The following is a 12952-nucleotide window of genomic DNA, read 5'->3' as shown; positions in this document are numbered from 1 at the left end:
TGAGTACTAGACGGAGGTGAGGTGATAGATGAGGCACTAGATTTCCATCTACTCACTTTGCATGCAATGGTGATAGAGAGTCATCAATTTATTTTTCGACATTTCAAAGACTCTTTGACTTCGAGATTATAAGCAAAGTTCAAATTATTTCATGCTTGAGCCTTTAGAATGGAGCTTTGGAATTATGAACTTCATGCTTTTGTAATTTTTTTGTACGTCATGCAATCCACTATGATGGCTCTTCATTTCCTGTTCTTCTTATTTGTTGGTGGTGGGGGAGAAGAGGGCTGCTATTTCCATACAAGGACATTGTTCTTATATTTTTTCTTCTCTTTGGGATGGTCTGTTCCTCCATGGTTTGAGACGCAATTTTCTTCCTCTTTTAAACCTTCTTTCGCATGTTCACCAGGGGTCTGGTCTTGTGTCACCTCTCTGCAAGAAGTCTACTTATCTGGAAAATGGGGTTAACTGGAAAAAGATATAGAAGAATGTGTTGCATTGGGGACTTGTTGGGTCCATCAAAGTATGGGGGTGTTTAGTGCACCATGAGTTGTTGGGTCCATCAAAGTATAGGGGTGTTTACTGCACCATGATCAAGTTGCATGCTACATTTTTGAGGCCAGAAAGGAAAAATTGTCATGCGACTCCATGTTCTCGGCGTAAATTATGGCTAGATCAGGCATCTTATGCACAGAAGAACCGTGTCGGGTCCCGAAACAGCCCCCGACACGTTTCTTCTATGCATATGATGCCTGATCTAGCCATAATTTGCCACGGGAACATGGCCTCTCATGGAAAATCAATGTGGGCTTTTGTGTGCCATAGCCCGAGGGGCTTTTTTTGAGCTCCTTAGGTCCCAAAACAGCCCCCGACATGGTTCTTCGATGCATATGATGCCTGATGTGGCCATAATTTGCCTCAAAATCATGGCTTCGCTTGGAAAAATCCTCTTTTTGGCCATTTTTGACCACCGTTAACCCAATATAATTTTAGCAAAAGGGAATATTCTAGCAAACCCGAGTCTCGAGTAAAGCTAGAGACTGGGGATTGATTTTTGGTTTTTTGGTGAGTGATTTTAGTTTTTCGGTAAGCAATTTTTCTCATACACAATGGCTTATCCTCATTATGGAGTTCTTACAGATGTGCTTTTTTAGAATAAGAATCATAAGGATAAATCAAACTCCATACTTAACACATTTTCATGTCCATCTTTAAGGGGACAAATCGTCAAACCGTAGAAATTTTTAGTAAGTCATTAATGTAGGTTATATATTTCTTGAGTAGGCTCAAACTTTTTTGAAAACTCCATTTTTATGTACATAGTTGTGAAGCTTGTACAATATCTCAATAAAGATGATGGAATTCAATACTCATCTAAGCACAACCATAAATTGTAACTTAATGCATAAAATTTTGTTTTTAGAAAAAAAATTGGGTCCTTTGAAAATAAATATGATCAATTTTTAAAACATATTATAACTATACTTCCATGAATATTTCATATTGTATACAAAAGTTATGGTCAAATTACCAAAATCTAACATAAGTTATGTGGCTTAAGCCACTAACAGATCCAAGGCACTTTTGTGCATGTGTCCTAAAGTTTACCACAAACTTTGTTCATGGAACTTTCATAGATACATTTTAAGACTAGTGTTAACACACCTCACCATTCTAGCTTATCATCAAAGATTGATTAATTTTTAAGTACTTACTTAAACTACCAAATAAAGAGGTCTTACTATACCACATTCTCTTCCGAATTTCTATAAAGATTGATTGTACTATTAACAGATACATGTTTCATGTCCACATTTTAGATTTTGATTTCCTATATTTAGAAATATGAATAATGAGTTTTCCTTTGTTTTATGGTGCCTTGTGACCATCCTTTTACCAACCACTATTAATATCCAACTATGTACAAGAACGTGTAGATTACAAGAGTTCCTGAGTCTCGACACAAATTTTTGTGGGGCTCAGAAAATGGAAAAACTTCAGTATTTCAAGATAAGTGTACACAATCAACCACTATTTGAATGACAAGTAATTTTTTTCAAAACAATGACAAAGAGTAATGCAAAGTAAAGAGATGACACTGTAAGATAGTAAAGATTGTATTACATTAATCAAGTACATGAGCCCATTGGCTTAGCATATGAGTTGTCTACATAAGTGTTCCGTACATAGAAAATAGAGCTAGGCTCTCAGGCCTCTCTTCCACCACTCTGATGAAGGGATCCCCCATTCAAATATTGCACGCATGAAATTTCACGTTATTAACTTTTACGATACACCTTCTACAATCAAACATGAACACAAAGATGTACAATAACAAAAGCTAAATACAATACAAACCTCTTATATCCATACTAAATTCAATTGCAATATAAAAAATCAACACTTTACCTCTTCCAAGAGCAAGTATTTGAACATTGTTGAATTTAGACCAATCCGTACTTGTGGTTTATAGTGCTAAAATGTATTGGAGTCAAGTTTTCTAAGCCATTGTTTAACAGCTTACAAATGAATCTTTTGGAGGTACTAGTACCAGTTTTCAATGTTGTTGAATTTATAGAATCTACTAAAACAAGAGATGATTAATAAAGAATCCTTCTAATTTCTAAAATAAAAAAAGCTCCAATAAGTCATTTATGAAAAAAATACACTAACCACACATGCTTTGCAGGAACTGGCACTTACCTCAGTATCCTTTGTCAATATGAAAAATGTGTGACCTTTGATAAGCGTTACATACACCCCTTGCATTTCACTGTATTGGCACTATGTTCAGTAGATCTCTACTCCATTGTAATCCTTTGGTAGTTATGAGCAAGTACTCTCCTGCTAGTTCTGAGAGAGAGAGAGAGAGAGAGAGAGAGAGAGAGAGAGAGAAGAAGAAGAAGAAGAAGAAGAGGAGGAGGAGGATTTTTAACGTCGTAGGAAACTATCTCAAGAGATTTTAAAGATGTATCCGATGAGGAGAGATGAACTCAAGACCTATCATGAGAGAGAGAGAGAGAGAGAGAGAGAGAGAGAGAGAGAGAGAGAGAGAGAGGATATGTTATTATGGAAAGAGACCTCAAAAGGGATTTGTAGACTTTACAATACGGCCATAAAACATCAAGAATGTACCGGCTACTTCTACATAAGGAGGCACAAGCAGTAGGAAGTGCAAGTGGAGGCACAATATTTCCAAAGAAGCACAAAAGAGATTAGAGTCAGTTGCAAGCATGGCTGTAATGTTCTTGGAGGAGAAAGCAAAAAGTGAATAGCACATGGTTTTTTGAGTCTTGACAGAGAGTTGTTATGATGTACACATCAAGAAAGAACCTAGTTGCACGTGCCCTGATTTTTAGAAGAGAAAATCTATACATAAAGACTTTTTGGCATGTAAGCACATATATTATGTATACGTGCACATACTTGGTTTTCAACCAAAGGAGCACATGGTCATTCATCAGCTTGCAATAACCCCCTATGGACCTTGCATTTGTGTTGAGGCAAACATGTAAGATACGTCCTATTATGTAGAGCACCTATCATATTCTACACCTTGAACTCTTTTTGGGTTCCCTTCTTGTTATATGTATGCATGGAGGTTTATAAATTGCTAGATGCTTGAGAGTAAAGTTGAGACTTTGTGAAATTATTGTTTTCTTTTTGGTGTATATTAGTGAGTAATGTATGTTTTTTTATTAACTTTTTAATGCCATTAAAAAAAGGGCTAAATTACATTCCAAAAATCTCACAAGAAATATTTCGATTGCAAAAGGTTGAAATCAGAAACTCGCTCAAAAACACAATATTCACTATAAGCACTCAATAAAGCCGATAGTAAATATTTCCCTTTGCTTGAGATAATCTTGGATGGACTAAAGCCTCCATTCTTGAGGTGATCTCTACAACCTAAATTTTAGCATTTCCATGATAGCATCTTAGGTCTTGTAAACGCCTCTCAAAGCAAAGAACTACACTTTGTACCATTTGACATAAAGAGAATGGACGGCTTGTGTTTAGTCTCCAAGGATCTCTCATACTCTTCTGTGTGAAGTGTTCCCCTATGATAGCTGAAAAAGTACCATTTGCATCAACCTAGTTCATCACTCCGAAGAGTGGAGCTATGTGTAGAGTATTCTAAAACACTACCTCTATAGCAAAAAGGATCCTTCAGTCACCTTGATTCTACATTGTTAAGTATAGGGTTGATCATGTTCACCTTTGTCTTAAGGTTAAGTTGCAAGACTCTTTTCATACAAATAATTTATTGTATCTCTAGCAAGCTATTGCATGATGTCGTCATGTAAAAAAATGTAGTGACATACATATACACTAGAAGGATCGCTACACTTGTAGCTTACTAATTATGTCATATAACCTAGGTATTGCCGAAGTATTGTCAAGCCTTGCTTCTTCTCAATAACTTTGAGATTGATATAGTCATGGGCTTTAGCCATACTTTGTAGGATCTGTCTCGACATTTTAAAACAAGGATGGCTCTTGCCAAAACATAGAATTGGTATATTAATCTAAATTTCCCTTTACATAGTAGAATCCACCCATAATATTGGTTATTTTTGTCTCTTAGATCAAATTCACTAACTACATCACAACTTCATATGAAAATTCTTTGATAAGTTGGGTCAATTTACAACGATCACTAGCTACGTGAAAGATTAAGCAAAAAGATAAAATACAAGCCATTCTTTGAAATTTTTCATAGGTATTCATCCAAAATTGATAGGATTTCACTGATATATCAAATAGGGATTGTTGTTGTTGTCTCTTAGCTCAAATTCACTACCTATATCATAAATTCATATACAACTCTTTGATAAGTTGTGTCAATTTATAATGGTCACTAGATACGTGAAAGAATAAGCAAGAAGATCAAATGCAAGCCATTCTTTGAAAGTTTTCACAGGTAGTGATCCAAAACACAACATTGATGAGAATTTCATTAAGCAAAAAGATCAAATACAAGCCATCCTTTAAAAGTTTTCATAGGAAAACACAACATTGATAGGGATCTCATTGCCTTGAAATATTTTCCACAAAATCACCCTTGCAAATAGGCTCGTATAAGGAGATAACAAGATATTAACAAATCTTCCCATGGATTGCAATTGCCCATTTTAGTTGCAACACAATATATCGACCAATGCATAAACATGTAGGCAACATAGCCATCAAAGGACACAAAGACTCGCATTGAGAGAAGGAAATGACAATACATATGCTGAGAAAGAGAGAGAGAGAGAGAGAGAGAGAGAGAGAGAGAGAGATAGAGAGAGATTTTTTAATGGCTATCAAACTTGCTATTCCTAAAATAGCAAGATTCAAAAATTTGATTGGGACCATAAAAGTTTGGAAGATATGTCTAATTAAAGGTTCTCATAATAAATCGTTACAATCGTTACCCCACGATGTAAACATCCTTCTTAGCACTAGTTTGGTAACCTAATAGGACATAAAGTGTCCTTTTGGGGTATGGGGCAAATTTAGATACTCTTTTCCAACATGCTATTTGTTATCATGCTTACTTGAGCTTGAAGTTGAAAGATAAATCTACATGGGAAAAATAATAAATAGGTAAAAGTCCTCACCATTTGGTATGGAAAGCCTCTAAAGTGGATATATTAGCGAATTTCAACAAAAACAACAAAATGGCAAGGCTAACCTAAATTAATCAGATCATTAAAGTATTTTTCCTGAAAACTTCAATGGATAGTTGATCATAATCTACGTTGCTAGAAAAATATCACATTTTTCTCAATCAGTTGACCTATTATCGATGTTTCTACACCTACACACATAGTTACTTATAAAAGGATGTTTTCATGATGTAATGTTGTCCTTGACTTGCATACAAACTAAAGTTTTGAAAGGTGCCAAACTAAGACAATTTTGGAGAGACTAATAAAACAGTAAATGAAAAAACGGGCTTCCATAATATGTCCTTTGCATTCCATTAGAAAACTTTTAATTATTAGGGAGTCTTTAAATAAACTACAAAATTACTCTACTCGTTTTATCAAATCACTCACATATAGGAGAATACACTCTCACAATCAAGCTTGCAACCAAATCATATCTAGCTTGCTTAAAAAGTCCCAAATGTTGGTATTTTGTCAATAAATCAACATAGTCAAATTTTTGTATCTACTACACTATTAGAAATGGGGGCGTTCACTATCTCTTTTAAAGATTCATGCTTATTGAAAGAGACCATAGATAATCATATAACATTTTAAACCTCACGAAGATAACTTTAAAGGTAGTCAAAGCAACATTAAAGCTTCTTCTTCCACACCTTTGCCCCACCAATGAGACAATGTAGAATGAAGATGTTGTCGATGGTGGAGAAGGTCTGCTTGAACCCTGCCTAGCCAGGAGCCCGTAGGCCCTCAATTTCTCCATATGAACTAAGCTCAGCCTCAAGTATTCCCCATATAGTTTGGCCATTGTATGACCAGTCATGACAATCCTGTAATTCCTTGGGTCCAAGGTGTCCCCAGGCTCTCCCCATATATGTGTATTGGCACAATGGTGTGCTGCGTCCACTCCTCTAGGAAGCCCTCCTCTATAGCCCGATTGAGTAGATGTGCAATCAATGGGGCTATAGTGGTGGCTACATAATTGAGGTGCTCACTCTATAATCATGTATGATTTGAAGATTGGCGGTGGTGTAGGTGGTGGATGGCCTTCTTGACCATCTCTACTAGGAAGAAAGAAGAGCTCGGGGGTTGAGGTCTGGGTGTTGTGGAATCAGAGGCTAATTTGGTACCTCATATCATCTCTTTGCATAATTGTGCCATACTTGGGGTCCTCATTAGGAGTAGTCAGGCGTGGCTCTTGAAGGGTCCGCCATGCTGTGGCACTATCCATGCTCATGAATAAGCGGTATAGCTCTAGCTCCTATGCTTCCTCAAAATCTTGCCACTTTTGGGGTGTATCTTCATCTGGCATTTGGCTCCTCGACCCATGATCTCCCTAAGGGTTCACTACAGACGCAAAGGTCTCTACACTCATCATTATACCAATTGTTATGTGGCATAGTCCCTGGGGAGGGAGTGTGGCCTATGTGAGTGGTGTGCGGGAAAGAGATAATAGCCGATGTCTGAAGGATAGATTGTTAAGGTAAGCCCATGCTAGTGGCACCACATGGGAAAGATCCCTAGTCCACTAGGATGGATGAGAAGATGACATGGCCCAATAGGAAACGGATACAGCCTCTCTAACCAATGGATGTAAGGTACCAAGACTACTTAAGAGGCTATCATCTAATGAATCACTTGCACTTTGAATTATATCATTGTGTCTATACTCTCTCTCTGTCTCTACGCTCTTGCTCTTGGCGTAACCCTAATCCTAACCTCCATCTCTCTAACCATGGTTAATATAAGGCTTCATCCCCCATAGCCTAATGCTAAGCCATTGGTGATTAGGGAACGTGCTTCCCAACAAGTGGTATCGAAGCCGACGATTCACACCTAGGCCCAGTTAATTCTCTCTTTATCTCTCCCTATTCACTAATCTCATTGATTAAGTTTGGCACTTTCTTGGCAATTCCGATGAGCCACTACCCTTCTCTAATTAATTGATTGGTGATTAGCGGCATTCTAATAATTGCTACAAATGGAGGTGTGATGTCCCTGCAAAATACCAAAAAACAACATATTGCAATCCATGAAACACACAAATCTGCTTACCTGGCATATCTTGTAGCACATAACCGAATCATACACGAACATAGAGAGATAGAGAGAAGGAGAGAGCGAGAGAGCACATACATGCGCACCTCCTAGAGCGGAGTGCTACGTTGGCACGGCCAGAGAGAAGAGAGAAGAGGAGAGAAGAAAGACACGAGCACTTGGTGCAATATCCCCCTGTGCAAGAGTGAGCATTTTCCTCTTGCACGTATTCATTTATAGATTCTTCAATGCTAAAAAATGAATACACATTGACCGGCCGGACTTAAATGGCCTTATCTCATAAAGAGCATTTAAATAATGAAATGTCCATAAGATGATATCCTTTTGCATAACCCTTAGCCTTTTCCGCCTGTCACCTGCAATAATAAATCATTTTCCATTCTCATCACATACCTCTCCGCTAGAAAGCAATTGTCCTCAGTTGCGAAGATAAGAATCTGCAAACCATACTTGGTAAAAACATTGGTTAGTATCCTGTGTGAGAAATATCGTATAGTAAAAGAAAAAATTGCTGAAACTAAACAACATTCTGTATGCCTGCCGTCATCCACATACTACTAGAATAAGCAGTATATGTCATACCCTGATGAATCAGGATATCATTGGTCACACTCATTATTGATCTCATAAATATCAAGTCCAATCACATAAACACTGTCGTGACAAAAAATCATCATATACCAAATCTCAATCCAATTTCAATTCCACAATAGAAGTCCAAATCCAAATCACTTTCATTATGTACTCGGGTTCCAAAATTATACCAGTTACAGTGGTGGCCAGCCAATGCAACATGATTTTGTGATCGGTATTGCGTAAATCGATGAATCTACACCAATAAGACATGCTGCCTAAATCGGCAAATCTGCACTAATGTTGCCTAAATTGGTGTATTGCATTTAGATTTGTGAATTTGAATTTTATCGGTGTGATGCTTAAATCGACGGATCTGCACGGACAATTGGTGTTGCCTAATTCGACGAATCTACACCAAGATGAGCATTTACACACTGTCTAAACCGACGAATCTGGGTGCTTATGACCAATAGACTAGACAAAGCATAAAAATTACAAACAATTTACCTGGTACATAATATAATAGGTTGGAATACTGAAGTGTATACCAAATGTTGATGATTGTCCCAAATCAAATGAACTCATGCTATAGCTCAATATCAATGATAGCGAATGCCTTACCACTACACTTGTGCACACACTTTGTTAAGCAAAGAAAATGGTAGCATTATATTGCGTAGTTTTGACCTCCACAATCATCGAGTTCACACCACCATAATAGCCTACATTTTACACTTTAGTTTACATCAAGTTCACATTCGAGATCAATGGTTGTGATCTTCGCAGAAATTTGATGCCCTCTAAAATTGAGTTTCCCCTCCTGTTCGTCGTCCCGATGGTTCTTTTGCATTTAGTAAGCTCTTCGTCATAATGTGACTTGGTTTGTAAGGGGGCGGGGGGGAGAGAGAGAGAGAGAGAGAGAGAGAGAGAGAGAGAGAGATATGGCAATTGCTGGACGATCGAAAGCCTGCCGCTACAGGCAAGGTGCAATAAATTGGTCACTATCGTTCCACTCTTCACGTCTCGATGCTTTTGCCCGGCATCCAACATTTCCGGAACCTGTAAACCTGCCTCTGCAAATTGATCCTGGAATTCATGGCCGCCTACCGGCTCGGGTATTCTTCTTTCTGCTTCCTTTTTGGTCAAATATTTTTCAAAGCTGTGGTAGTATGTATTAAGAACAACCAAAGCCGTCATGTGTTTTGGGCCTTCAGTTGAGTACTGATGAAACAATGACGCATTCTTCTGACCAACTTGTTAATGTAGCATGATGAGTGGATGAGCATAGAGTATCAGGTAGTCTTAACATAGTGTCTCACATACAATTGCTTTGCCGTGATCATTCTCATTGTCAATTCTTTCTTTTTCAATATAGGCGAAGGCTTGTATTTAACTGAAGCTGAGGATTTCTACTTGGTTCCCCTGATGTCAGTGGTGTGAGTTGGGGAGCATGCTTTTTCAACTCACTCGGTTCAGACCAAGATTTAAGCTGCACTAAAGTCGTGTCCTTAGTTATATCTATGTTTAGCTTTGTATGTGCATACAAAGGTAAACATAGATATACCAAATTTAAATATACAATTGTTAAAATGTATTCATTGAAGAAATTATGAAGCTTGATCACAAATCAGATGTATGTGCACGTGAGTTTTCTTCAATACACATCCTTAGAGAAAAGAACTTTTGTCACGGGCACTTGTCAAGGATCGATAATATCTAATACATGATTTTTTTCATGGCATTCCCTGAGCTGAAAAAAGTCACGCATTAAATATTTCCTTCCACTTCTATTAGTGTGGGATCTCCCAAATCTATGAATGGGACGACCTTGGTGAGTTGTTCTTTGAGTAAATGTGTGTCTAAAATGTAGTCCTTCTGGTATTCTTTATCTAAGCTGTCTCTGTCCCAACCAACTGGGAGACACCCCACCTTAATAATTCTCTCTCTTTGATGACTGAAAGAACCTCTTTAACAAAGTGAGTTGATTTTACTAGTGATGAATTTGCTTCAGTGTCGTGCTGTCCATATCTTTTTGCGCCATGGTAGCTTTTTCCCTTTTGAGAGAGCGCGAGAGAGAATTTGAAAACTTCCATGGTTTTTGTGGGGCAAGCATTTTCAAGTTATCCCAATTTGCGAGAAGCTATGCTTGAAATAGGGATGTCATGTGGGTCCGGGCAAAAATATTCTCGAAAGCCTGCCAAGTCCTTGGAGCGTGTGGCTTGATAGCTATAGAACTTCATCTCTGCATAGCAGTATCTTTTAGAAAACTGGCAGCTCGTGAAATTTTGGATTCTTCAGTATAATTCCCTAAAGCATAGATTTTGTCAAACGGTTGCAAAAACTGTAGGGCTTCTTCCTATCTTTCACTCTGGAAAAGTTGAATTTTTTTATTGAAGATCCACCATCCTTGAATATTTTTGGCTGGTTTGGTGCAAATCCAGGATGCGGATAGTAATAGGGATATCCATATGGGCTTTCAACCATTGTATCTTGGAGGTGGTGGTGGTGGTGGCAACGGTGATGGTAGAGGTGGTTGCATCGTATCAAGGTCAAAGGGTTGAACCATGTTCCTAAAAACTCCCTCAATTGGAATAGAGGATTGAGTAGTTTGTCGGCTAGGGGTCCTTGTGCTTTCTGGTGCTGGAGGAGGTGGTATTACCTGGGGCAACAGAGGGGGCAACATGTAATTCAGGAACCGTTGAAAGTTTTGCAAAACCGAGAGATTTTGCTGAGGAGGTCGTGAGAGTGTCGCGGAGCTGGTTGAGGAGAAAATGCAGGTACTCTGTAGAATCCCAAGGGCCAAAACGCCATCTTGCTCTCTCTGTTCTTGGGAGGATGGACGTCACCACTTGCCAACTAAAAAGAATAGACAAAGACATACGTTTAGCACTTCAAACAACTAAAACAAAAGACAAAGAGAATCCACATAAGACACACAAGACACGGAGTGGCGGAGTTCCACTCTTAGACTACAATGGCCCCAAACGATGGTGCCCCTTTCGGTATTTCTTTATATTGCTTCAACAAGGTACAACTCTGTAGCTCTGCTCTGCGCCTCCAAGCAGTAGAATGCCAGAGAGAGCCCACAACATGTATTTGAATGCCCTTGGCCTGTACAAAAGTAGTGACATGAAATGCAATGCCTCTAAAAGCATCTGGTCCCAAAAGCAAGCGCCCATAGGGCTGTCCGTACGTTGTTGCCATGTCATCACAGTCAACGCAAAACGTGGAGCGTTTGTAAAGCTGCTAGGCCATCATCTCTACGTAATTTGGCCTATACAAAAGTAGTGACATGAAATGCAATGCCTCTAAAAGCATATGGTCCCAAAAGCAAGCGCCCATAGGGCTGTCCGTACGTTGTTGCCATGTCATCACAGTCAATGCAAAACGTGGAGCATTTGTAAAGTTGCTAGGCCATCATCTCTACGCAATTTGGCTCGTGTGTGTGCGTTATTTACATGAGGCACCTTGGCTAAAGTCCTATAAGTTGGGTCAGGTTAGGATTTTTAAATCCTAACCACCTTTGAGTTTTAGGCCACTCGGCAAGAATTTGTAAGTTGGTCAGTCCTTCTTCTTCTTTTGCTTCTGCTATAGGCCCCTTGGCGGGGATCTGCAGGTTGGCTAGGGTTAGGCTCAGGGAATCGTGACTCCTAACCCTCTGGGTCTTCAGTGGCCTGTCGTTTTTCAGTAGCACAACCAACGCTTACCCTCAACTAGGAGATCAGTCCAACACTTGGTCTCTACTTAGCGGATTAGCCCAAGCACTTCCCTTCTTCATCAGTATCGCGAGCAAACTGCAGTTTTCAGCCCTCAAGCTTAGCGTTTTTAGTTTTCAGCCATCAGCGTCGTCGATGTAACGGGAACGAGTACCAAGTACCAAGAGAAAAGATTAGACTGAACAACTACGGAAAAGATTAGAGTGAACAACTTTCAACACTTCAAATAACAACTGAACTGAAAGAGATGCACGACACACGAGATGCGGAGTGGCGGTGTTACACCCCAAGAGAGCACTGGCCCCAAACCGTGGCGCCCCTTTCGGTATCTTTATATTGCATCAACAAGGTACAACTCCCATGGCTCTGCTCTACATCTCCCGCGCATGGGTCATATTTAAAGGCCCTTGGCCTCTAAAAGCAGTTACATGAAAAGCTTCAAGTCCTAAAGCATCTGGCCTCCCAAAAACAGGCAACACAAAAGTAGGAAAATTAGTACACTGTTGCTACGTGAGCGTGTAAAGCGCGAGACTGCCCGTACAGTCCTGCCATGTCAGCTTGGGCCCCATCAAACGGGGTCCCATAAGTTGGTACAAACTTCTTTAAAATTAGGCCCACTTGGTGAGGACTTGTAAGTTGGTGAAACTTCTTCTGTTGCTTCTTCTTAGGGTTTAGGCCCCTTGACCGGGATCTGCAAGTTAGCTCCGTTCTTTAGTGGCTTGACATGTCAACAATTTGTGACACTCGACATGAGTAGATCAGCCCCGTACCGTTGCAGATACAGGTCAGCCTCATTAGCGTTTTCCATTTGCAGCCCTTAGCCTTGCAACCCCAAGCATCTACCGCAAGTTCCCATCAGCATCTAACATTTAGATACATTGTATCAACATTTATGCAATCTAAAGACAATAGTAGTAGAGAGGGTGGCCCTTGGAGGGGGTTTGG

The 12952-nt window shown here is 39.3% G+C and overlaps 1 protein-coding gene across 1 annotated transcript in view; it reads left to right on the top strand.

The window, feature by feature from the left end:
• The first annotated feature begins 9131 nt into the window (after positions 1-9131).
• LOC147448333 (ATP-dependent zinc metalloprotease FTSH 8, mitochondrial-like) overlaps positions 9132-12952 on the top strand; it is a 60588-nt gene continuing 56767 nt past the window's right edge. The window contains exon 1 of the mRNA XM_086524178.1: positions 9132-9406. Coding sequence (XP_086380304.1) covers positions 9233-9406 — 174 coding nt within the window. The 5' untranslated portion in view covers positions 9132-9232. The remainder of the gene's footprint in view (positions 9407-12952) is intronic.

The sequence above is a fragment of the Adiantum capillus-veneris genome, chromosome 11, assembly GCF_014529385.1.
Source record: "Adiantum capillus-veneris isolate H3 chromosome 11, ASM1452938v2, whole genome shotgun sequence".
NCBI classification, from domain to species: Eukaryota; Viridiplantae; Streptophyta; class Polypodiopsida; order Polypodiales; family Pteridaceae; genus Adiantum; species Adiantum capillus-veneris.
This window is presented reverse-complemented; position numbering and strand designations above follow the sequence as displayed.